At 43.8% G+C, this 26,934-nt stretch overlaps 1 protein-coding gene across 5 annotated transcripts in view; it reads right to left on the bottom strand.

Moving 5' to 3' along the window:
- The window catches only part of LOC125438244 (multiple epidermal growth factor-like domains protein 6), a 281,987-nt gene that overhangs the window by 5,688 nt on the left and 249,365 nt on the right, over window positions 1-26,934 (bottom strand). For 3 of the 5 annotated variants that reach the window (XM_048506532.1, XM_048506531.1, XM_048506533.1), the window contains 6 exons: window positions 13,588-13,716; window positions 12,363-12,488; window positions 10,840-10,968; window positions 10,115-10,243; window positions 8,044-8,172; window positions 6,188-6,316 (listed from right to left, as the gene is read on the bottom strand). In XM_048506532.1, the coding sequence (XP_048362489.1) occupies window positions 6,188-6,316; window positions 8,044-8,172; window positions 10,115-10,243; window positions 10,840-10,968; window positions 12,363-12,488; window positions 13,588-13,716 (771 nt within the window). Of the gene's footprint in view, window positions 1-6,187; window positions 6,317-8,043; window positions 8,173-10,114; window positions 10,244-10,839; window positions 10,969-12,362; window positions 12,489-13,587; window positions 13,717-26,934 lie in introns of those variants that run through there. The other 2 variants (XR_007245317.1, XR_007245318.1) reach the window with 2 other exon arrangements.

The raw sequence follows: 26,934 nt of genomic DNA, 5'->3' as shown, positions 1-26,934 counted from the left end.
GCTGATTGGAAGATTGTGAGCCTCGTGGCCAAACGGGATTGGCCAGATGGACAGAGTAGGGGCCTTAAATTGAACTGCGCTATGCCACAGACCCCAGAGAGCCACACCCAGGTGCTCCTCTCTCCACGCCTGCAGCCGTGACTTCAATAAACTGCTGACCGCCTTGTTTGTGAGTATTACTGGACCAGGAATCCTCTATAACAGGGCAAGGTGAAGGTGGAATGGGGCAGCTTGGGCTGGCATACTGCTACTGTCCTGGTGACCTGACTTGCTTTTGGGGCAGGGGGAGGATGGAATAGGAAGGCTTAGGGTGGGCTGGTGAGGCTGCAGGTGGCAAACAACTGTTGCCCCTGTGGCCTAGCTTGATTTTTGGGGTAGGGGGCGGGTGCAATGAGGTGGTTCGGGCCAGGCTGGCAAGGTAGAATGGTGGGGCTTTTGGCGGGTCCTGGCTTTGCGGGGAATTGAGCGGTGGGAGAGGACAGGCGGTGGAGTGGGAGGCTTGGGCCTGGCTGGCAAGGCAGCAGCAACCTGTTGCCGCTCCAGTGGGCTGGCTTGATGTTTGGGGCAGGGGGAGTCTCCTGGGTTGGGTGACTGGGGAGTGGATGGAATGTCACCCAACCAATGGGTGGCAGGACTCACTGTGCACCCATTGGCTGGGGATTCATTGTGGGGACATTCATTCCCTTAGTAAATAGTAAGGATGAGAGCTGCACTATGGCTCTGACATACCCAAGGAGACTCAGAGTGGATCCCCACTCCGCCATGGAAGCTTATTGTGTGATCTAGAGCAAATCACACACTCTCAGCCTAACCTACTTCACAGGGTTGTTGTGAGGATACAGTGGAGGAGAGGAGAACAATGTAAGCTGCTTTGGGTGCCAGTTGTGAAGAAAGAGGGGGTATATAGGGGGCAAATATAAATGTAGCTGAAGATGGGGAAGGCAAATAAAAGACAGGCTGGTTGGTGGGCAGGAAGGAGAGGAGGAAGCAGATAAGAGAGGCAACATGTGGACACTGCCAAGGACAGGAAAAATTCTTTGGGAAAAGGGATAGAGGCAAAAATGAGATGCCTTTCACAACTGGGCAACCAGCGTAGCTCAACATTGCTAGAGTTTTCCAACTTCTAGGGGGAAGGAAGGAAAGCTGAAGACGGGACTGGGGGAGATTACGAATATGTTGGCTGGTTGGTGGGAAGAAGAGAAGGAAACATGAAATAAGGAGAGATTATGGAGGCTTTCTGTGAAGGGGAATAAGAAACAGTGGGGGAGGGGAAATTTCCCTCCATTTTTGTACTAAAAATAGGCTGACCAGCCGTCCCGTTTTTGGCGGGACTGTACCGCCTTTGGACAATTTGTCCCGCGTCCCGCGGGTTCTACAAATTGTCCTGATTGTGGGGAGGCTGCTGCACTGCCTTGGGGGCGCAAGGCAGTGCGGCAGCCTCCCGTGCGCCCGGCCGCAGGAGCGCATGGCCTTCTGGGGCTTGCCGTTTGCCGCTCTGTCACAGGGCGGAAAACGGCGAGCCCCAGAAGCCCGTGCGCTCCTGCGGCCGCGCCCACGCGCGCACGTGGCCACCTCCCCGTCTTGGATCACAAAGGTGACCATCTGGTCACTTTAACTAAAAACGACCCTGTGGGCTAGGTTTGACAGAGACATTGACAGACTGAAGGCTATTAATGGAGCCCCCTAAACCAACATCTATTAAAATCCAAATCTATTACAAATAAAATTACTTTTAACTCTGCTTAGGCCTGCACTGCAAGTAGCCTCCATGGGAAAGTGAGAAATCTGAACCCTGTTATATCACACTGGATACCATCACTTGTTGTTGCTGATTGAATTTAAGGGCCTATCCCTCTAGATCTAGGGATCTCCAGAATGATACCCCTGGATTGCATGGAACCTGCCAACACCTTCCCTGCTGCTGGACAAGTGTTTTTAGAAAGTGGGTGGAGCTTCCACTCAACAAGGCATCTGATAGACTATTGGAAATTCGACGAGCTGTGCAGATTTTGAAGAAAAGTTGCTTTGGCAGCAGCGGCCACCACAGCATGAAGGTCTTCCCTGTGTGAGTGAAGGCAAGATGTGGCAGCCATTTTGTGACAGCCATTTTGTGGCTGGCTCCACCTCTTTTGACAGCCATTTTGTGGCAGTCGTTGTACAACTGTGCCCACCACACTGAGTCAGACTTCCCACAGGATGAAAAACATGGAGGACCCTTGCTCAAGATACCTTACTTCACCTGAACTGGGATGAATACAAAAAAAATATTTTCTTTTCCTCATGCAGCTGTCATACAATGCAGTGTTCCCTGGGCAGTTTAGAATCACGACCCCCACATGTGGGAGATTTTTTTTTAAGTCCAATTCAGACCCTTCAGCTCTTTCAATTAAGGAAATGTTATGAGACAGGCTCTTGCAAACACCTCTGGGCCTGATTTTAATTTAAGTAATAACCACATTTTCATGTTCATAACAATGTGTATTTAAGACATCTGTTTGAAGGTCTGCAATGTTAATTTAGCGAGGGTTGGGGGGGGGGGGAAGCAACCCAATAAAGCCCGGCTATATATTCTCTTGGTTTTTTTAAAAAATTAACATTATGGTTGTTTAATGGGTGCTTTACCAGAGTTCAAATTAAAATCAGGCCTTTTATCTTTATAGCTTGTGCCGAGCCACAGCTGCTCCTGGTTATAATACAGATGAACTGGGCCTAATTGAAAATAAAAATGCAAATAAAATCGGACCCATAACAGCTTTTTCGCTTTGGGGGTTGCACTGCCTGTTTAGAAGAAAATAAAAAATGAGGTGTACTTCCCCTCCCCCTCTTTTTGCAACGAGTAGAAAACTCTCCTGTTTTTCTTGGGCTGAGATTCCCCCCTTGTGTTCCCCAGTTGGCTAAACAAAAATATATAGCTGGAAAAAAAATTCCTCTGGATTCATGGTGCCTTGCTCATTTGGGCTGTGTGGTCCCCATTCAAACCACAAAGGCTGAAAAATTGAGCTAAGTTGGAATCTTGACCACAGGACAGTGCAGCGAGGAAGAAAGTCATTTCCTTTTCTCCAGCTCTTTGGGTTGTACTAATTTCTGTGTTTCCAGCATTCTGGGGCACTTCATTTGCACTGGCTGCATTTAAAAGCTTTTCTGGCCATTTCCCTTTGGAATTGTGGCTCCCAAGCTTGTAAGCAACCGACTGCTTCCATTCTTTTAGACTCAGGGCTACATTTCAACACCGTGTTGTTGTTTTTTCATTTGCAAGAAGTGAATGATAAGTGGAGACAGATCTAGGTTTACATACCAACGTAAGCCATAAATGAGCTGTTTTATATAACCTCTCTAAGGCCAGGAAAGACGAGGGAGCTGCTGCATCCTTCAATAATTTATTTTATTTTGTAACTATAAGTTAAGGGTTCAGTTCAGCGGTTCTCTTCTGTTAATGGTGGGACTCTTCCTCCTGCGAAAGGAGCCCGTTCCATTGACAGAAGGCTCCATGTACTGAAGGAAGACTCCAGCATTAGTGGAACATAACCTTTGGACTAATGCATCGTTTGGAAAAACATATTCTTGAGAACAAAGGAATAGAAGAAGGGATTGTGACAGAAATCTGTTTTGAAACTCCTTAAGCAGGATATAAAAACCAGCTCTTCTACTACTATGAGAGCTTTGCTTAATTCTTCTCCCTGACATTTCGTGGTCGGCTCCACCTCTCGCAACAGCCATTTTGTGACTGCATTCACTGCCTTGTGTCAGAATACCAAAGATGTCCACAGTCTCAAAATGGTTCAAGACACCTGCTCTTCGTATCTGATGAAATGAGCCACAAATCAGGAAAGTTTACCCTGGAATGAATGTTATTCTTTAAGATACCTCTGGACTTTTGTTTTATTCATCTGCAAAGACCCTGAATGAAGAGGTCATCTGCAGTGGGGTGTTTTTGCCCCCGACCCTCAAATTCATCCTGTTCCCAGGCAGACAATCCAGGGGAGTCTGCTGAATCATTCAAGTCTATACAGTCACTGGCTCTAAAGCAGAGGTCTTCAGACTGTGGCCCTCCAGATGTTCAGGAACTACAATTCCCATCAGCCCCTGCCAGCATGGCCAAGTAGCAGGGCTGATGGGAATTGTAGTTCCTGAACATGGAGGGCCATAGTTTGAAGACCCCTGCTCTAAAGGAAGGGGGAGGCAGTCTTTGGGATTACTTTTTATATCCATCCTTCTTCTACCATGACACACAAGGTTCTCAGAAAGTTTCCTTTCTACATATAGTCCAGGAGGTCCATATCTGCTTAGTTCAGCATGATTACCATATCTCATGTTTTCCAGTCATAACTAGGATCCTTATACTCTTTGATCCACATGCTATCAAGATGATCCAGGTGCTTGTTGCAGATAAGTGAGGCAACATAAACGCAAAGATAAAAAACTAATTGGGGCTAAGTTTCTCTCGTACGGTTTCTATGCACCTACTTTTCTTTCATTGTTCTGGTCTGTTTACCTGCTTATCTTGCCTCTTGTTCTACCTGTCAATAGTAAGAAGCACTTTCCCATCTGAGGGCTTTGTTTTGATTACCTCCTATGATTTTTCACAGTTTGAAGCACAGCTGACAATAACGTACCCTGCGACTAAAAGGAGAGCGGGAAACAGCATCTACGGCACAGATCTCTAAAGAAAGAAAAAGATTACTCCTTGGTCATCTTTGCTAGCTGGCGCCACATCCACTGCATGCATTTTAGCCTGATCTGCAATTATTCCCTCCTCCTCGCTATTTGAAGCAGACTGAGGCACGCAAAAGACAGCAGAGATAGGTAGATTGGATTGCGCTAATAGAAAATTGTGTTTTGAAATGTACCTATGAGGAAGAAAACTTCCTGCAAGTAAAACATATAAACCTGGCACAGCAGGGAGTGGATTGTGCTGGAATTCTTCCCACTGTGCCAGTCCCCCCTCCTGCTCAAATCCTGACTCAGAAGAGATGCATAACATTTTTCTGAAAAGCAGTCATTGGAGACTTTGAGTTTGAGTTGATGGATGTCCTCTCCAGACATATTTCTGCTCAATATCAAATGTGATATGGGGGGGGGGGGGTAGACCCTAGTTTTTCTTCCCAACAGAGAAAATGCAACTGATTAAGCATCCTCGCTAGGGATGCTTCAATACTACTAGTTTGGCTCATGCTCTGCTTGCCGACCATGAGTACAGAGTACATTTTTTCGTTGAGCAACTCTCGTTGGCTGTTGCAGAGGGTCAGTTTTTTTGTTGAGCTGTTTACTTGTCTGTGAGCAGCTCGAGCTTGTTTAGTAAGTTACTTTCTGTGCATTCAAACAGTTCATTGCAATCAGTAACATTTCAGACACACACACAGACCAATGGGAGTCCTGCTTTCCTTCCCACAGATCTGTCATTTGGTATGAGCTGCCTGGCAGGCAATTGTTCAAACAGCAAGCGAACCAGTCAGTGCATTTAAAAAAAGTTTTAATTTGGTGTTTGTCTAAGGATGTGTCATCAATATTATTTCAAACATGCCCATTTTAACACACTCTTGCAGGCCTCACCCCCATGTACACATAATTTAATTATTTGATCCCACCATCTATGACCCTGGGGGAGAATCAATTTCACCTACTGCATAGATGTAAATGCAGTCACAAGGAAGAAGTAAACGGAATTCTACCACCATAGCTACTGAACAGCCACAAAACTGTTGGGCAGCTACACAAGTTGGACCGCAGCTGTCAAAAATGATACTTTTGCCTGTCAAACACATTCTCCATGAAGTTTATGGCACTTCTAATTCCTTTCCGTTGTAGCTTCTCCTCCAAAACTCGCAGCTTCCTGTGGCTTTTTAATACTTTGAAAAAGCATTAGAAGACTGTTAACCTATCTCTGCTGTGTAACATCTAGTGAATTTTTCTTTTATGCCAAGGACCATCCCATAATGGTATATCCTGTCACTATACTGGATATATATATATTTATTTTATTTATTATTAATTTTATACACTGCCCCTCCCCCGAAGGGCTCTGGGCAGTGAACAACAGAATACAACACAAACAGATGGAGCACGTAACAAAATACAAATTATAAATAAATAATCCAGGCTCCATAGCCACAAAATACTAAAACCTATTAAAATATCAGGCAAGCGTGAAAACACAGAGGTAAAAGCATAATCAATGTTGTTTCCTTACCAATTTCACATCTGCCCCCAGTCCTACCAGGGATGCAAAGACATTTCCCAGTCACTGGATCACACCGAGCTGATGCTTCACATTCACACTGGTGTTGACATTTATTTCCAAACCACCCAATGGGACAACCTAAAAAATAGGGTATTTTATTATTTTTTCACATTTTATTTCAAATTTTCATTACAGTTATCATAACGGACTGGAAAAAAAATCCCATCCCATGGTTACAAACTGGAATATGCAGAACAAGAAGAGGAGCAAAGACACATCATGTAAATTAGATGCTGCAGGAATAAGCTAACATATAATATATCCTCTGTATTATAATCTTGTCTCCAACTAAGGGAGCCGTTGATTCTCAAAATCCTTTGCCCCCCAAATCTTGTTGCTTTCTAAGGTGCTCACAGACTCAAAAGGAACTGGTTTATATTATAATGTTCCAACGTTCACTGGGAGTTCAGCTGTAAGGAAGATGATTTAGTAAAAATTATTGGATTTTACTTAAAACATTTCCATGTCATTGTGGGTAGACTGGACATATGATGTTCTGGGGTGTGGGGACTGAGGAGAATTTGCCATACGTTGACTTCACTAAAGCCTTTGATATGATCCCCTATGGTAGTCTTGCAAGCAAGCTATAAAATGTGGGCTAGACAATGTAATTGGTTGCCTGACCGAACCCAAAGAGAGCTGAAGTTTCTACCTGCTCAGTCCCAGCCCCACCCCCCTCTGTGCAGGCTGCCTGACTATAAATGAGCTTGAAACCTACTACTGTTCTGTTAATTAATGGTTAATTATTTAATGTTAGTATTATATTTCGGTGTTTTATATCCTAGTGTTCTTTTTAAACAGGTAGGCAGGATAAAAACAAATAATGTTTGCCAAGAAATGATGTTGGGTATTCACACAGTGTTTCAGACAATGATCTGTATGCAAGGTATGATTTTCAGCTGATTAAAAAGTTAAGATAAGCCCTGTGGTGTGGAGTGGTAAACTGCAGTGCTGCAGTCAAAAGCTCTGCTCACAACCTGAGTGTTATCCCGACGGAAGTTGGTTTCAGGTAGTCAGGTCAAGGTTGACTTTGAGGTTGGTGAAATGAGTACCCAGCTTGTGGAGGGCAAAGTGTAGATGACTGGGGAAGGCAATGGCAAACCACCCTGTAAACATAGTCTGCCTAGTAAAAGTCGTGATGTGACAACACCCCACGGGTCAGTGATAATCTGGTGCTTGTACAGGGGACTACCTTTCCCTGTGAAAAATTAAGGTGTCCCCTATGACCATCAAAAAAGGGTATATGGAGTTGATAGGACTGCATGGAGAAAAGCTAAGTGGAACAGGGGCTGTAGTAAGGATAGGAAGTGGGGGAGATTATGTAAAAAAAAAGCTGGCTGGATCCAACCTATGGAAATAATCGATATCTCAGCACCTCTACCACCCCTTAAATGCTTCAGTTAGGGCCACTGGGAATTCTCCTGGTGGTATGATGTCTCCCTGGGCTGGTCCCCCAGTGATGAGAAAGCCATGTGTGTGGAAGATAGACCTGGGCTGCCCAAGCAAGGAGGTGATTCCTAGCCTGTGCAGCCCAGGGGAGGCAGATCCCAGCCCACCTAATGCTTGCATGGCCTAGATGAGCAGGAATTTAGTATGCCTGAATTCCACACCAGACAAGTGGTTCCTTGCATGCTCTTCAGCAGTGAAGGGCTTGAATAGGAGTGACTGGGTTGGCAGACAGTCTTGTCTCTTCCTCCCGTTGTACTTTGGGGGGTGAGGCCAGAACAGAGCCCTTTCCCATCCAAGTCTGCCCCTGGCTTCAGTTCTTGGGCGATTTTAAAATAAGACAGTTTAAACCGTCGTACCTTTTTCACATTGTGCACCTTGGAAGCCAGGAAGACAAAGGCACTGCCCAGTGCTTGGAAGACAGGTAGCTCCATTTTTGCAGTGGCATGGGTATAGGCATTTGAGACCATAAAATCCAGAAGGGCAGGCTGAAAAACAAAAATATTCCATTATTTCACAAGTGCCACAATTCTCATAAGATGTTGCTTGGTTTATATCTCAACCTTCCTCTGTGGATCTTGAAAAATGCCAATTTTGGGAGGGAGGGCTTTTTCAGGCTTGTTTGGCTCTCCATCTTTTTTTTTTTTAAAAAAAAGGCCTCTTCCTTCCCTTACCTGAAGCCTAGCCAGGTCCTGCATTCAACTGTGGGCTCCATCTCTGAAGTCCCCATGGACTTCGGACGCAGTGGGCACCGTTTAACACTGGGCTTGGCCAGGCTGAACCTGTAATTCAATGCTATAGAAGAAGAAGAAGAAGACAAAGAAGAGGAGGAGGAGGAGGAGGAGTAGTTTGGATTTATATCCCCCCTTTCTCTCCTGTAGGAGACTCAAAGGGGTTTACAAACTCCTTTCCCTTCCCCCCTTACAACAACCACCCTGTGAGGTGGGTGGGGGCTGAAAGAGCTCAGAAGAACTGTGACTAGCCCAAGGTCACCCAGCTGGCATGTGTTGGAGTGCACAGGCTAATCTGAATTCCCCAGATAAGCCTCCACAGCTCAGGCGGCAGAGCGGGGAACCAGACCCGGTTCCTCCAGATTAGAATGCAGATGCTCTTAACCACTATGCCACTGCTGCTCCTGCCTCTGAAGTCCACATAGGTCTCAGAGGCAGCAGGCAGCATGGGTTCAGCTCTGTGCCCCCTGGTACCTCCCAGACCCACATGGAGTCTGAACACAGGTGTATTTTTCGAATTTGGGTTTAATAACCTGAAAATTTCAGCAAAAAGCTGACATGTAATATGAGGATAGTGAGGCTAAGAAAGCTAAGCTTTTGGGAGTAGGGGTTCCAAAAATTTCTGGGTCTAATAAATCCAAACCTGAAAAATACTAATAATTCTTTTTGGCCCATCCCTACTTCATATCACTTAAGAACATAAGAACATAAGAACAAGCCAGCTGGATCAGACCAGAGTCCATCTAGTCCAGCTCTCTGCTACTCGCAGTGGCCCACCAGGTGCCTTTGGGAGCTCACATGCAGGATGTGAAAGCAATGGCCTTCTGCTGCTGCTGCTCCCAAGCACCTGGTCTGCTAAGGCATTTGCAATCTCAGGTCAAGGAGGATCAAGATTGGTAGCCATAAATCGACTTCTCCTCCATAAATCTGTCCAAGGCCCTTTTAAAGCTATCCAGGTTAGTGGCCATCACCACCTCCTGTGGCAGCATATTCCACACACCAATCACACGTTGCGTGAAGAAGTGTTTCCTTTTATTAGTCCTAATTCTTCCCCCCAGCATTTTCAATGAATGCCCCCTATGTATGCCCCCTATGTATGTCGTAATGTATGCCCCCAATGTATGCCCCCTATGTATGCCATACTATCAGACGCTTCAGTTGAAGAGGCTGGGGATCAAACCTGGGACTTTCTGCATGCCAAGGCGATGCTCCACCACTAAGTCACAGCCCCTCCCCTATTAAGTTGCAGTTCATCAAACCGAGTTTTGAAACCATGATGTCAACTGAATCTTAAAGATGGCTTCATGTGATGCGCAAAACAAGGCCCTCCTGGCTTAACACTGGCTTGGTCGGCACCCTTGTAAGATCTCGGGCTACAGACGCGTGAAGGTGATGAAGTCGGGATTTGCTGAGGCAAGCCATTATTTGAGTAAGCACCTGAGAGTTGAACCCTGGTTTCTTGAAAGAACAGTAAAAATAAATGACGGTTTTACATTATGTCTGAGGTGAGACGTTACAGCAGAGAATCTTGCGAGCGGGGGAGGGGGGAGACAGTGTTTTCAGTGGCATCTCTGGATCATTATGTGCACGATCCATTATGTGAAATGTTCATCTTGGCTCCCGGCCTGTGATGCCAGCAGGCATGAATGTAGCATCCACCCTGCAAAAAATCAGTCCCCGCTCTCGACTGACTACTTACTGTGTTCACAGGAATGTCCATAATAACCTTCTGGGCAATGACAACAGCCAGTAAATCTGTCACAGGTTCCATTATTCTGGCAAGAGCAATCTAGTTGACAACCAGAACCATATTTTCCAGGAGTACATTCTGAGGGGGAAGAGAGAGAGAGAGAGAGAGAGAGAGAGAGAGAACAGATGAATACCCACTTACTTTGTTAAACCTCAAAAACTGATAAAGACACACCTCCTGCTAAAATCAAAAGGCAAAAGGAGTGTCTTAGGTATGTGTTTATTTCCTATATTTGTTCTGCTACTCGCTAGAAAATATGTCCTCCTTTATATTCAAAACTAGGTTTTACCCAGCTGAGGTGATCTTAAGAAGCATTTTTTTCCAACCTTAAAAGATTTCAAATTGTGAAGAAAGGAACAGCAACTATCTCAGTGTAAAATTTCAGATGAATAATGAGTTTACGTCTCCTCTGTGACATCTCTGCAGCTCTGGTGACTGGTGAATAAGCTACCCTACAGTGGACTCTCATGGCAACGTAACCTGGGGTCAAACTAGACATGATTGCTTCTTTTTCCCTTCCAGGGTTAACAGTGTGGCTTGGGAGGAGGCAGTTTTGATTTGCTGTTTTGGCCCTTGGTCCTCTGTATAATTCAAGTGGCGCTGACTGTTTTAGAGTCCACAGTGAAATGAATGTCTGTTACCTGCCCAGTGAAAGAAGATAAATGGAATGGTACCTTTCTCACAATATTTTCCAGTCCAGCCAAGTCCACAGGTACATGTCCCATTCACAGGATCACAGATACCACCATTCTTACACAGGCATTTTAGCTGACAGTAGGGGCCATATCGTCCCTGGGGACACACTATAGTAAATTAACAAAGCTTTTTTTAAAGAAGAAAAAAAATGGTATAACAACAAAATGGATGCAATAGAAAAGGGAAACAACCCATTCTCCAATAGTACTCAAATTGATGTTTTCTATGTGGTATGACTAATATTGGGTTCTATAAGATATTATTTTGATCCAGACACTCAATCAAAATTCATTGCTTGGACAACCCCTTGCTTCAGATAGAGAAGGGGGATTTTTCCACAGAAATGGCAAAATGAATTTGTCAAGTCAGGGTTATTGATAGAATGACAGCCATATTCACTAGTATATTCTGAACCTAAATGATCTTCCTTGGCAGAAACCAAAAAGAAGAAGATAACAAAACAATAAAAACCTACCCCTTGTCAGTGTAGGACAGATGGCCTATCTTTGCTTATTTCTCCCTCCTATTGCAGACCCCAAATTTACTTCACATACTGATCATGAGGTTCCTCAGCCCCCTAGAAATATAATTTTAAGAGGTTCTGTGGCACACAGCAGGATGGGAAGAGTGGTGGGGAAATCCTGTACCATGAATTCTATTCTGCTTGAGCTCACAAGACACAATCCATTTCATTCCGAAATGAATATACTCATCTATAAAGATACTTATAAAAAAAACAGTAAGAATCTTACTATGATCCTATTTCCTGCATTGCAGGGGGTTTGACTTGATGGCTCTTGGGGTCTCTTCCAACTCTATGATTCAATAAAGGTCATAACAGAAGGGTGCATTGTGTATCATTCCTTTAACAAAGATAATTTTGGACCAGAGATGCTACACTGGGATGGCTAAGAATGGATGTTGTTTATATGTTGACCACAAATGGTGGGAGAAAGAGATAATGGGACAAGGATGGAAAGACGGGTTAAGCAGAGGTAACAATGAAAGAGTAACTGTCCATCACCATGCTAAAATTTTTGTATGTAGCACGTGTTATGTGCCATGGAGTTGTTTTTGATTTATGGTAACCCTACGAAGTTATGACCTCCAAAACATCCTATCATTGACAGCTTTGCTTAGGTCTTGCAAATTGAGGGCTGTGGGTCCTTTCTGACTTCCTGAGTCAGTTCATCTCATGTTGGCCCTTTCTCTTTTCCTGTTGCCTTCAACTTTTCTGAGCATTCTTGTCTTTTCCAGTGAGTCTTGTCTCGTTATGATGTGACCAAAGTATGGTAGCCTCATTTTAGCCATTTTAGCTTCTGAGGAGAATCTAGATTTGATTTTATCTAGAAACCACTGATTTGTCTTTTGGTGGTCCACAGTATTGGTAAAACTTTGTATGCAGAGCCTTGTAGAAATTCTGGCACATTGCAGAGAGCAACACAAACCATCGGTCTACATTTTGCTTTTTCAATGTACATCAGTAGCTAACGGTTCTTACCGTGAAGGCAACTTGGTCCAATTCGGCCAGGAGGACAGTAGCACTTGCCAGTCACTGGGTCACAGTGTCCCTTACCACAGGAGCAGAAAGAGGTGCAATCCTTCCCATGGTGATTCTGTGGACAAGCTGCATGAAAGCATGATATTATTTACTAGATGATTCTGGGAAACTGAAACTAAGTGCTCTTTTGTTAATTACAGTTCTTTTTGAATTTATTGCTGGACAAAAATTCAGCTTGGTTGTGAATGTGAAGTTAAAAGACTTTAATACTGAGGATGTTTTTCTTGCCCTGTCCTGAATAACCCAATCTCTTGTTAGATCTTGGAAACAAAGCAGGGTTTGCCCTAGTTAGTACTAGAATGGGAGTCCAGCAAGGAAGTCCAGGGCTGTCATGCACAGGCAGGTAATGGGAAACTACCTCTGAAAATATCCTCTGAAGATGCCAGCCACAGATGCAGGCGAAACGTCAGGAGAGAATGCTGCTAGAACATGGCCATACAGTCCGGAAACCACACAGCACCCCAGTGATTCCAGCCGTGAAAGCCTTCAACAATATACCTCTGAAAACACTCTGAGGTTGCTGTAAGTCAGCTGTAACTTTCCAGCAAAAATAAAGCTTTCCGTAATTACTGAACATTGATCAAGCACAAAAACTGAGATCATGTCTGTTTTAAAAATGCATAATCTATAATAGCATTTTAATTGACATGGCTCCCCCCAAAGAATTCTGGGAGCTGCTAAAATAGTCTGTTGGTGCTTCCCAGCCCTCCATCTCTCCCTAAAAAGATCGACAATTCCTAGGATTCCCAAAGAACAGGCATTAAAGCCACTGCAATTCTGTAATATAGTTTTGTACTCCAGATGCCTCTGATAAACAGTTTAGGTGCATTTGCATAAGGATCCTTACTATGCCAATAAGCACATGTTAAAAACCTTTTTTAGTGGTCCACATCTGCCTTCCATACCACATTTTGTGTTGCTGCTCTAAATGGAGGCATGTGCTAAAAATAGATGCGGTATTCCCTGTTTACATGTGCTCCTGTCTATGTGGTCGGAAGCCTAGATGGAGAGAAAATGAGCCCCGGATGTTAATCAATCACTAGCTTGCATGTTAAAACCTGTATGTGACCTTTACCTGGAAATGGTGGAATTAATTTATAAATAAAATCTGTCCAGGGCAGAAGGCTAGCATTTGCAGTCAGGATTACATAGGGAACTAACTTACTTTTACCACAGTCAGCTCCAATGAATCCAGGAAGACAGCTGCAAGCTCCTGTCATAGGATCACAATGACCTCCATTCAGGCATTTGCACGCCCTCCTACAGTATGGACCATATGTACCTTCTGGACATCCTATGTAAACATCAGGAGGAAGAATAACTATGAACTATAAAAGGTAAAGGTCCCCTGTGCAAATATAAGCACTTGACTAAACAAAACATGACAACAGCAGACCTGTTGTTTCAAACCTTGGTCTGTCCCACTGCAATGACCTGAATAGGTCAGGCTAGCTTGATCTCATCAGATCTTGGAAGCTAAACAAGGTTTGTCCTGGTTACAAATTATGTAAGAGACCACCAAGAAAGTTCAAGGTTGTTATGCAGAGGCAGGCAATGGCAAACTGCCTCTGCCCCTTTATTTCTGCAAAACACCCCAAGGTTGCAATTGTCTGTTGTGGCTTGACTTCGCTGCCCACCCTTCACAACATCCCAAATCTCCACTCATAAAATAAACCAAATCTAGTAGAACTTGAAACTATTCACTAGACAGGGCAATGAGGAGTGGATAATGGTGGTAAGGAAAAAGAGGAGTTTTATTCTGCTAATCCAGGGGTCTGCAACCTGTGGCACTCCGGATGTTCATGGACTACAATTCCCATCAGCCCCTGCCAGCATGGCCAATTGCTTCAGCCCCAATTTATAATAGGGTCCTCTGTTGTGGTTTTCTAGGGCTAAATTGCACATTTGGCATTCCAGTCAGGAAATTTAGATGTTTTGGCCCTTATCCCCCCACCCCACCCGTAAAATTGTGTACATTTCTGAATATTTCGTACTTTTAAGTACAACCGTTTCTGGTGTGTTTTTGCTCTTCAGAATGTAAAATCATCTGTGGAGCCTGAAAAACAACACTGTATCTGTCTGTCCTTCATGACAGTCCAGAGACAAGTTGGCTGGGGAAGGGTGCCTTTTCTGAAATGCTTTTTTTTCTGAAGTATTCTCGAGCAACTGCAACATATCAGAAACTCCTTTTCTGGTACTTAAATAGAACCAGCACCTCCAGCCACCCATCAAATCGGATCCATCCCCCTGTCTGCTTGGGTAGAAGATCAATACCGAGCCATGGATGTGGAGCCTGAATTCTACACTTTATGTGTATGTTCTTGAAATCTCAGTTCCTGGCAAGGAAGAGTGAATCACTCCAGCAGCCTTTTTAATATCTACCCAGCAGCTGTGCCAAGAACACACCCTTAATGTAATGACTTCATTTGGCTCGTCTTTCCATGAATGTCTCTTTCGCCCACCCCACTTCCTTTCCAGTCACTGGTTAGGTTTTTGTTTCCATCACTTGCTGTTTCAGACACCTGAGACTCTTTTTCTCTCTCTCTCTTCCTCATCTTGTCTTTCACCCTCCCCCAACCCTCCCTTCTTTTCTGGCAAATCTTATGAAATTGTTTGTCACTGAGAGCACTTTGTTCCATGATGGGAAATGGTTGCGGTCATTCGTGTAATCCTGTTTCTATACCAATAGACTAACCCCTCCCCCCATTTTTGCTTTTTTTTTCAGTTCAAGTGGGAGCAACACATAAAGATCTCATGACATCTCATAAAGATCTCATGTGACAAATGTAACGCTACCATCACCAGCGTACATCTTGATGTCGGTTCCTGCTTTCCCCCCAGAACGGGCTGTTCGTAGGCAGTGAAACCGGCCTGCACACTCGTCTGTTGCTTTTGCAAGGCCGAGCGTCCACAAAAATGAGGTTTTCAGGTTCCTGCTGCCAGTTATCTAATAAAGACATTTTCTGATTTAACAGTTTCCTGTGTATCTGTGTAATGTTTTTTTTTTCTGGGAACTACAGGAATGGCAGCCAAGCCTCTAAGTCATTTCCTGATTTCTTCCTTCTGGCCTGGATCAGCCCTGCCACAACCAACAGCTCCTAAATCCTCTCACAGCGGTAGCATAGAGCAGGGCTTTCCTGGTCAACACTTTGAATTACGTTGCAAGAACAAAAAGCAAACAACAACAGAAAAAGGACACTGGAAACGCTCCCATTTCTGGCAATTCAGAGCAGCGACAAACAAGGGTGGTGTAAAATAGGGGTGCTATTTTATATCACCTCATTCGCGAGGAGAACCTTCCCCCTTTTTAGTGGCTGCTGAGCACACTCCTGGTAAAACGCCTCAAAACTCTGCACCTTCTCCAGGCCTTCTCATTTGGCGAACCCAGAGGATAATAGCAGTGAGAGAAGGAAGCTGAGGAGAAGCTGCTATTCCCTCAACACATAAACACACCCTGCGTTCAAATATTTGCTTTCCATTCCCATCACTGACTCCTTTCTGGAGTCCAGAAAATGCTGTGAAAGGCCATCATGCAGTTGTAGTGCCAAAACTGAGCAGCTCTGGCTCGAAGCACCATTTGGCTGGAAGAGCAATGGAGACTCTATGAACACTACTTGGAACACTCTGGGGAGGATGGACAGCAAGGACCTAGAGTAAGTGACTCACAAGAGCACCTGATCAAATTGGTCTTGAGGAAGGGACTAGGAGAAGAATGAAGGACTTCTGTTGTTTTCTGTATTAAACAACCCAAGAAGAGTAATGAGAGACTCTCTGTGCATTTTAGGTGGGGGTAAAGAGGTTTGTGTGTGTTAGCGAAGCTGAGAGCAATACTGTAAGGAGCTTAGACTGTCAAGAGGCTGAACTCCTAGCAGGGTCACTCAAGAAGGAATACAGCTGAGACATAAGACTAAGATGTCTTGACCCCCTTCAGGAATCAACTATTGTATCAACGGAACAGAATAGACTATATGTGTCAACCTCAGGCCCTCCAGATGTTCATGGACTACCATTCCCAGCAGCCCCTGCTAGCATGGCCAATTGGCCATGCTGGCATAGGCTGATGGGAATCGTAGTCCAAGAACACCTGGAGAGCCTGAGTTTGACACCTATGGAATAGACAGTTCCAGTGGCGATGGGGTGGAGGAATCCTTGAAGGGTAGGTAATGGGCAGAAGCAGTCATGGAAGGTGACTCTGATGACAGATCTATCACAAACTTCAGCAGTGATGCCTCAGCTAACCCTGGTTAGTAGTACACAGAAGAAGGCAATAGGAAACCATTTCTGATAATCTCATACCGTAAATATTATATGATGACTTTATCCAAAATATCAATCAGGCTTTGCTAAAAGCTTATCAATGTAACCAACATTGAAATTTAAACCCCAACTACAGATTCTGAAGACACTGAAAGCTTTTATTGAAGGATCTGTGGGGTGGGGGGGAGATCAAACATCTAAACATCTAAACATCTATGGTTATAGATTTGTAAATTGTTTTAAATTTGTTTTAAAATTGTTGTTTTTAGCTTGCTGTGTTTAATGTTATTATGTATTGTTGTTGCAGGCCTGCTGTACGTTGCCCAGAGCCCTTCGGGGATGGGCGGTTTAAAATCTAATAAACAAACAAACAAACCAAACAACCAGTGTTTCTCAACTTTCCTAATGCCGTGACACTTTAATACAGTTCTTCATGTTGTGGTGACCCCCAACCCTAACATGTATCCATTTTACAGATGGAGAACACTGATGCAGAAAGTCTTAGGTGATCCCTGTGAAAGGGTTGTTCGACCCCCAAAGGGGTCCCGACCCCGAGGTTGAGAACCACTGATCTAAACGATGTGCTAGTAATCATAGATGACCAGAACACAAAAGTGGGAAACAAAGTAGAATAAAATATTATTGTGAAATTTGGTCTAAGAGCATGAAATGAAGCAGGAGAGTGACATATATCAGAAAAAGATATTAGTAGGGTTGTATATTCCTGCGCCACAGAACTCAACATGCTGAACCTTCTTTGTTGTAGAATGCTCCGCCTCGGTCCTAGTGCCTACCTAGCCCTTGTCCCTGCCGTACGTTCAAAAGTAAAAATACATTTTGGCATTCAATGAACTATAATGTTCTTGTATCAAAAGTAACAAGTTCAATAATGCACAAAATAATGGTTTTGACAAAGGCAGCACATATAAATGAATGATAATTCTCATATTCATTTGGGACTATATTCTAATGCAAAAGCACACAATTTTCGTGACCACTGCGCCTCAAATGACTATCTCAGAATTTTTGTGAGACAGATGTAGACTTCTGTGAAGCAAACGTTGTTCATTACAAACACATGTTTCAGGCCACTGAACAAACAACTGTACATGTGGACATCACTAGATGGCCAAAACCAACATCAAATAGGTCAAATAATCAGAAGCTGTAGATTGAGAAATTTCATTCTCTGCTAAAACAAGACAAAGAGCCAATTGTGCTACCAACCATAAATTGTTAATACTGAAAATTAAAATAAAGGTAAAGAAAAACACCAAGACCTTTTATAATTCCAAAATACAATCTACACAACATTCCGGGAAGATCAGAAAGACCCTACATTGGGTGGATTAACTCTGTAAACTTATTTTGGGGGAGGGGGCGATCTTCAATGCATTGAGTATAGGAGTAGCAGAGAAGTGCAACATAAGGCTTTGAACCAATTCCCCATCGATTCAACATAGAACTCCAAAAATTGGGGGGGGGGACATATAATGGTGGCCATGAATCATTCCGAGAGGGGGAGTGCGGACATATATCATTGTGAAGGGGGGGACTTAAAACATTTAAAAAACATTTTAAGTGATTTGTGCAGAAAGGGCACCTGTGTCTCAGACAGGAACTGTACTTAATAAAAAAAAATGCATTTCTGTCACCCAGAAAAGAAACTGGGCTGAAATCTTGTCAGCATTAGTTTAACATACTAGTGTCCCAAAGATATTACAATGTATGTTTCCTTATTCTTTCTACACATCATTACTGGGGACAAGGAATTAACACAGCACTCCTCCCCTTCCCACCCCTCCCTTGCATGCCACCCCTCCCCCTCCCTCCCTTGCATGCCACCAGTGCTTTTCTATTTTCAGCAGCAGCTCCATATTTTTTGTCATGTGCAAGTCTACCTTCAAAACTTGTCTCTTGCAAGTTAAAAATACCCTTTCCCAACATCTGCACTGGGATACGGTAAAGTCACATCATGAAGTTTTACACCAAATTTAAGCTATATTTTTCTTAATTCGAAACACTAATGTGCATCAGGCATATATGGCCTTGTGCTGATTTATGGGCAAATAAAACGATTCTTATTGCGAGGCTATCTGCTGCCTTTGGGCCCTGCCAAGAGACTATTTCAATTCTTCACTCCAAAATTTGGGAACATGAAAGCCCAGTTGCTCTTGGCGGCAGAAAACTTCTGCTTACTAGCCAGCTACACCTTTTATGGATAATTTCTTATATTTCGCTCTTTTTCTTTCCTTCTTCGTAGTACCATAAAGTATAGCAATGGCTGCCAGGAAAGGTTTCCAACCATATCCAACTGCTTGCTGACTGGCCTCAAGCCAACTCGAGTTCTTTGGGAGAGGCTTAGTATATAGAACCTGTTTTTAAACAGTGTACTGAAAGTTCCTGCTGGGAAGATAGCGTATGAGTCCATTTTGTATTTATTCTAAAGCGATATTTTCATAAATGCTTGAAATATTGATGGGGCGGGGCCTCGTTTTAAATCTTTGTGCTCTCCAAATCAAGTACCATAACTTATGTCGATTTGGATTATGCATTTCCTATTCTGCAAAGAGACAGCCGAAAACTTGTTCAGGAGGGACAGAAAAAGTTTCTTGACTTCTTTAAGAAAATGAAAAGCAGCCACTAAAGGCTCCCAGTTTGAGCAGAATAATGCCAGGAGGAAAGGATGTTTAACTTTGTCCCCTGCTCAGAATCACCCCCCACCCCAGGAAGGGAAGGGAGGAAGGAGACACAGCTGTGGGGGGATTTTAAGGAGGCAAATGGTAGAAAGGTAAATGTTTGGGGAGGAGGGGAGGATCTTTCTGGGGTCTCCTGTTTCTTCCCCTTACCAGGTAGAGAGTGGAAAAGAGCAAGGTATGCCAGACAACGTTTGCTGGGGTTGCTACTAATGCCAGACATGGAACTGAGCCTGCCAGTCACCCAGAAGGTCTGCCAATTATGTTCATTTATTTAGACATTTGTATTCCACTCATTCCCCCAATGGGGACCCAAAGTGGCTCGTGGCATTGTTCTTTTCCCCCTCTATTTTTATCCTTGCAACTGCCACCCTATGAAGTAGATTAGGATGAGAGGGAATAACTGGACCAAAGTCACTCGGAAAGGTCACCCACCTTCTCCTCACACCACCATTTTGAAAAGCAACTTCTTCCCCAGCAAATCTTTGGGCAAAAATCTTACCCAACATCATGAAAGCGCCTGATAAAAAGTGCCATGTAGGAGCGGTGGAGTCCCGTCCCTGATGTACATACACTTCCAATTTCAGAACTTCAAACTTCTATCTAATTGAAATTGATATGCTGGCTAATAATCACATTGAAACGGAATGCAAATGGCTAGTAACTGTGGCCTGGATTGCAGCGGGAGGGCACAATTACAGTCACAATGTAGCAGCTGTTTTCCTGAAATTACAATCGACCTCTAACCAACAGAAACGTCAGAGGGACTCTATGACATCACATCCTACTGAGCTCCTTGCCAAACTCCATTATCCTCGGACACTGCCTTGAGCCATGATAAATCACATATGAAGCTTATATACCGAATCAGACCATCAGTCCTGATGCCCACAAGATCCTCAGCCAAGGGGACCCCCTTTTTCTATATGGTTTGATTCCCTTCTGCTCATGTGGACACAAGAATGACAAAAGGAGTCTCAATTAAACTAATATCAAGAAGCACTTAGTTATACTAAGGAGGAAAGGAATATAGAGTCACTCCTCTATCAGTCATATGCACAAGCCCATACTGAAAAGGATTCAACCGAGGGCATTTTTCCCAAGGATCTTCCTCCCAGCTAATGTGATCTGAACCAATGACCAAGATTTCCAAAATAGTAAGCAATGGACCAACACCATCATTTCCTTCTTATATAAACAACTGGACAAAAAGATCCCATCCCTTTCCGCAGTGATGACCAATATCCAGCCCATAGATACAAATACACCTGACTCCTAGATCTCCCCAAGGAAACATTTTTGACATTCTGAATGCAAAAGGAGAAAACTCCCCTCCCCAATAGGGACAAAAGTTTTGCATCCTCACTCGCCCGCTCACAACAATAATTATTATTACATTTCAATTCCAAGACACCCCTTCCCATCTACATGCCAGGCTAAAGAGTATCAAAAGTAGGCTTGGAAATTCATGTGCAACAGATATCAGATTCAGCCTGAATCTGGGTGAATTCAGGCATATTCAGGCCAAAATCATCCTGAATATGTCCTGCCTGAATATGAATAAATCCAAATGAAAGGTATTCAAGCTCTGAATTTTTGGTGTTTTTCATGTTTTGGCCTGCAGGGGGTGCATTTTTACAGCTAGCAGCACCGCAATTTCAAGGTCTCATTCAGGGTAGACTGTCCTGATGATACCACGCATGTTTGGTGAGGTTTGATTCAGGGGGTCCAAAATTATGGACCCCCAAAAGGGGTGTCCCTATCCCCATTTTTCCAATGGGAGTAAACAGGAGATGGGGGCTACCCCTTTGAGGAACCCCCCTGAACCAAACTTCACCAAACTTGGGGAGTATCATCAGGACAGTCTCCAGATGAAACCCTGAAATTTTGGTGCCAAACATGAAAAAACACCAAAAAATACCAAACAAAATCAGACGGACCTGAATTTTTCATGTATACCCGAATATTCACGTATATCCGAATATGTTATTTGTCTCATTCAGGCATACAGATAATTTTATGCCCAAATAAATCCAAATCCAAATTTTACCGAATTTTTAGGGTATTGACCAAGCCAAATCAAAAGTCACTCTTCAGACTCAAGTTTTTATAGTTGGTTTGGAAATACTGTTTCTCCAGCTTCGCAGTTGGCCCTAGACTTTTCCAGATATTGAACATCGGCTTGGAATCAATCCTTTTGTCTTCTTCTGGTCAGTTTCAATGCCAGCTGCTACTTTGCTGCACAGACAACCCCCTCTTCCCCCAGATCAGGGTTGTATGACTAATTTTCTCTTGTAGGTTTATTTTCTGTCGGTTGGCAGCCATTACAGGGAAATGTTTTGTGCTGTTATTTTTGCTCCCCCATACTGCTTTTCTATTCAATGTTTTTCACTCATTACTGCATTAGTCTGCATTTTTCTGTTAGTAAATAAAGACTCTTTTGTGGAAGAGTCTTCTGCATCTCTTCATTTCTCCAAGTTGTGTCTCTCTGCTCCTCCATATACATAGGCAGTACAGTTCCAAATGTTTAAGTGCCCCCAAATACACGTTTGGTCTGTGACAACAGGGGAACATAACTGCACCTGACATTTAGGTGCAGGAGCAGCAGTGGTGTAGTGGCTAAGAGCAGTGGCTAAGAGCAGGTGCACTCTGATCTGGAGGAACCAGGTTTGATTCCCAGCTCTGCCGCTTGAGTTGTGGAGGCTTATCTTGGGAATTCAGATTAGCCTGTACACTCCCACACACGCCAGCTGGGTGACCTTGGGCTAGTCACAGCTTCTCAGAGCTCTCTCAGCCCCACCCACCTCACAAGGTGTTTGTTGTGAGGGGGGAAGGGCAAGGAGATTGTAAGCCCCTTTGAGTCTCCTACAGGAGAGAAAGGGGGGATAGAAATCCAAACTCTTCTTCTTCTTCTTCTTCTTATACACTGATTTGGGTAATAGTCCACCGAGGTCAATACTGTTCATTCAAACTGATATCAGCTCTCCAGGGCTTCAGACAGAAATCTTTCATACCACCAGTGGTGGGATTCAAATAATTTAACAACTGGTTCTGGTGTTGGGATTCAAATAATTTAAAAACTGGTTGTATACAACCACCATTTTAACAACCTGCCGGTGTGAACTTGCCGAATCCCACCACTGCACACCACCTACTCACCTGATCTTTTTAACAAAAGGTGCCAGGAATTTCCTTCACTTCAGTGCAACGTCTTTCAGTTGAGACAGTTCATTCAATAATCTGTCTCAAAAACATTTGAGGAATCATATGAAATACACACATGTGTGAACTGCCTCAGAATCATGAATGCTGAGGCCAAATTCTGTGTTCTTCATGCAGCCTGAAATCATTGCTAAAAGAATATAGCAAATAAACAATAACAGCAACCACCACCACCCCTGGGAGTCTCCTGCACACGATCCAAGCAGAAAGCACAACAACTGAGTCTGCCAAGATCCAGGGTAGAAAGGAACAGGAGGCATTTCACTATTATTCCTATGAGAGAGTATGCACTTCATATGACAAAGACAAAATTAAAAGTTGCAAATCAATATGATTATCTTCCTCTTTTCCAAGATACATCACTGCATTTTCCTATCAGTCGCTGCATAGCTCCAATCCACAACAATTTTACGGAAGTCATATTAAGACTAGATTTAAAAAAGCACAGTTATTAAGGAACACTTGGTGCTGAAATTAAGAATTCATTCCTCAGTCTAAGGCCACCCCGGAGCGGCTTTTCCCGTCAACTCCACTGACTTGCCTGTCCAGCGTTGCTCTGGAGGGCTGCAGAGACACTTCCACACTGCCTTCCGACCCCTGGAGGTCAGAGGGCAGCATGGGCGGGTCCCTGCAATCCTCCAGTGTGACACTGGACAGGCAGGTCAGTGGAGGAGATGGACCGGAGGCGGCTCCGTGCGGAGCCACCTCTCCGGTGTGGCAGATCTGCAGGACTGCTCGCACGCTGCCGTTTCCGCCGCCGTGTGGAAAGGGCCTAGGCCAGGGGTCTGCAACCTGCGGCTCTCCAGATGTTCATGGACTACAAATCCCATCAGCCCCTGCCAGCATGGCCAATTGGCCATGGATAACAATTAATTTTAAATTAACCTGATTGCCCTGTGCAATTTATGGCAGCTTCTAGGATCACTTTAGGTACATAGTGCCAAGTAGTGCATCTCGGGTTTTTTTTTAAGATAACTACCACTTGTGCTCAGTCTAAAATTACGAGATTTGAAGGAACTATTTGGGGGCCGGTATAAAAGGCTTGAAAATAAAGATCGTGCAAAGAACTGGTCCTATAAATCTGCAGTGTCACACAGAGTAAAATTTAGGTCAATCCAACAACTTTGGATTTATTACAGCTCTTTCTCAAGGTATTTTTTGTTGCTAGCTTGTAAGTATTTAGAAGCAGGAATGCAATTCATGTTCGTGGTGCAATATAATATACACCACTGCCTCCTTCAGGCAGTATTTTCCTCTCAAGATTTCCTTAATAGCGTTTCCTCCCCATCCTCCTAATTCTAAGACATACATTCAAATCAATAAACTCCTATCAACATGGAGAGAAATAAACAACTGAACAGAGAGATTCCATGTTTAAAATCTGCCTTACTGTGCTTAATTAAAGGTAAAGTTTTCCCTTCAGTTGTGTTCGACCCTGGGGTACCACTGCAAGCAGTGATTTCATAGGCAAGCCGTTTTTGTGAGGTAGTTTGCCATTGCTTTCCCTGGCTATTCTTTACCCCCTAGCTAAGTGCTAGGTACTCATTTACCGACCAAGGAATTGATGGATGGATGAGTTGACCATAAGCCAGCTGCCAGGATATCTGACCCACAGGGGGCTCGAACTCCTGACCTTGTGAGTGGCAGTGCAAGCACTTAACCACTACGCCACACGGCTCCTTACCCTCCATAATTAAGCCCCTCTAAAATGTGCTGGCATGCCAGTGTGGTATAATGGTTAAGGTGTCAGACAAGGATCTGGGATACCTAGGTTTGAATCCCCACTCTGACATGGAAACTCGCCGGGTGACTTTGGTCCAGTCACACACTATCAGACTCACCCTGGAAAGTATTCAGATGGGAGATCTCCAAGGAATACCAGGAGCTTGGAAACAGACAATGGCAAACCACCTCCGAACATCTCTTGCCTTGAAAACCCCACGGGATTGCCACAGTCAGCTGTGACTTGCCGGCAAAACACACATACAAAATGTGCTGAGTGTTGAAGTCGTTCAACAGGCAGCAAGAAAAACTTGCTGTTTTCCAAGTGTTTAAAGACATGATGTTCATCCCCCAGTTCGTGCTCCACCAATTATAAATTTTGGTCAGTGAAGAATTTATTAAATTTTCCACTTAACTAATAAACTATGGTCAAGAGACCACCAAGGATTTTTTTTCATCATATTAAAATACTTTCGACTGCGCTTAAAACCCCTACACAGGTTTTGTTTGGCCAGAAACTGCCCCACATTTCACTTAAAGAGAAATTTAGTAACACCCCAAATACAACATTATGAGTCAGTGCGGTGTAGAGATGAGAATGTCATGCTATGATTGGGAAGACTGAAAATCAAATCCCCACTCAGCCTTGAAGTTCATTGGGTAGACTGTTGTAACTATAAAATGAGGAGGTGGCCTCCAAGTTTGCTATCCTGAGCTCACTTAAGGAAGGAGAGAAGAAAAATCTCAAAAATAAATAATGTGAGAAACAGATCCATTTGCTGTGGTCCACCCGTGCTCAAAAACAAAGTGGGAATGATAGGGATCCTTGAATTATGTTCTGTGTACATAGAAAGCCAGAATGATATAGTTGTTCAGAGTGGGGGACTCTAATCTGTAGAATCAGGTTCGATTCCCCACTCCTCTACGTGGAGCCTGCTGGGTGACCTTGGGTTAGTCACAGCTCTCTCTGTACTCAGCACCACCTGCCTTACAAAGTGTCTGTTGTGGGGAGAGGACAGGAAGGTGTTTGAAAATCGCTTTGAAACTCCTTACAGTTCAGAAAAGCAGGATATAAATCCAAGCTCTTCTGTTCTTCTACAGGATGTGTGTTTGTGTGTGTAGTGGATGCATAGGGAGGTACAAGTCAGAGGCAAGTGATGTTTAAAGATAAACAAAATTCCTTTAACCTCCATGAAGCTTATCAAAAAAAAAATTGTTCTCTCTCCAAATGAAGTGACTTTTCTATTCACATTGAAATTAACAAAAGATACTGTTGATGCAGCCCTATGAAGAGTATATTGTCTTAGAAAGGTGTAATTCTCCGGGACTCTCTCAGCTCCGATCAATGCCAGACGGGCCACCCTAAGGTCGAATCCCCACTACCCTCTTAGCCAGATTTCAGAGCACAAAATAACCAGGTTTGAGGGATGATTTTTCTCGAAATGGTCCTCATCATTTTATTAGATTTCAGCAGCAATACCAGGGTTTGAGGGATGACCTCCCCGGTCGAATCCCCACTACCATCTTAGCCAGGTTTCAGAAAACAAACGACCTCAAACCTGGTTAGTTTGTGTTCTGAAACCTGGCTAAGACGGTAGTGGGGATTTGACCGGGGAGGTCGTCCCTCAAACCTGGTTTGTTTGTGTTCTGAAACCTGGCTAAGACGGTACTGGGGATTCGACCTAAGATGGCTGCCTGATGACGGTTGACAGCGCACAGAGACAACGCAAAGTAGGTAAATGCTAACTGAATAAAAATGCCCAGTGGGAGGCAAAGATAGCTTTGAAACCCAAGTCAAAATTCTTTTTCATCTCACAGTCTCAAATACAATAGCAAAAATTAACGGATATAATTTATAAGAACATAAGAACATAAGAACAAGCCAGCTGGATCAGACCAAAGTCCATCTAGTCCAGCTCTCTGCTACTCGCAGTGGCCCACCAGGTGCCTTTGGGAGCTCACATGTAGGATGTGAGATCATAACGGCCTTCGCGGCTGTTGCTCCCGCGACCTGGTCTGTTAAGGCATTTGCAATCCAGATCAAAGAGGATCAAGATTGGTAGCCAAGGCAACCGAATTCTCCTCCATAAATCTGTCTGGGCCCCTTTAAAGCTATCATCAGGTTAGTGGCCATCACCACCTCCTGTGGTAGCATATTCCAAACTACCAATCACCACTGCGTTCGCGTGAAGAAGTACTTCCTTTTTATTAGTCCTAATTAACTTTTCCCCAGCATTATCAATGAATGCCCCTGGTTCTTAGTGACAGAGAAAGAGAAAATTCTCTCTTGTCAACATTTTCTACCCCATGCATAATTTTATAGACTTCAATCATATCCCCTCAGGCATACTCCTCTCCAAACTAGAAACAGTCCCAAACGCTGCAGCCTCTCCCTCATAGGGAAGGTGCTCCAGTCCCTCAATCATCCTTGTTGCCCTTCTCTCTGCACTTTTTCTATCTCCTCAATATCCTTTTGAGATCGCGTGCCAATTCAAAATCGGACATAGTACCTCAAGGCGCGTTCGCACTCCACTGCTTTATATAAGAGACTTGGACAATCTTTGGTGCTCTTTATTATCAATTCCTTTTCTAATGATCCCCAGCATAGAGTTTGC

Source organism: Sphaerodactylus townsendi, linkage group LG08 (genome assembly GCF_021028975.2).
Source record: "Sphaerodactylus townsendi isolate TG3544 linkage group LG08, MPM_Stown_v2.3, whole genome shotgun sequence".
NCBI lineage: Eukaryota > Metazoa > Chordata > Lepidosauria > Squamata > Sphaerodactylidae > Sphaerodactylus > Sphaerodactylus townsendi.
The sequence above is the reverse complement of the archived record's forward strand: the minus strand, read 5'-3'. Positions and strand labels throughout refer to the sequence as shown.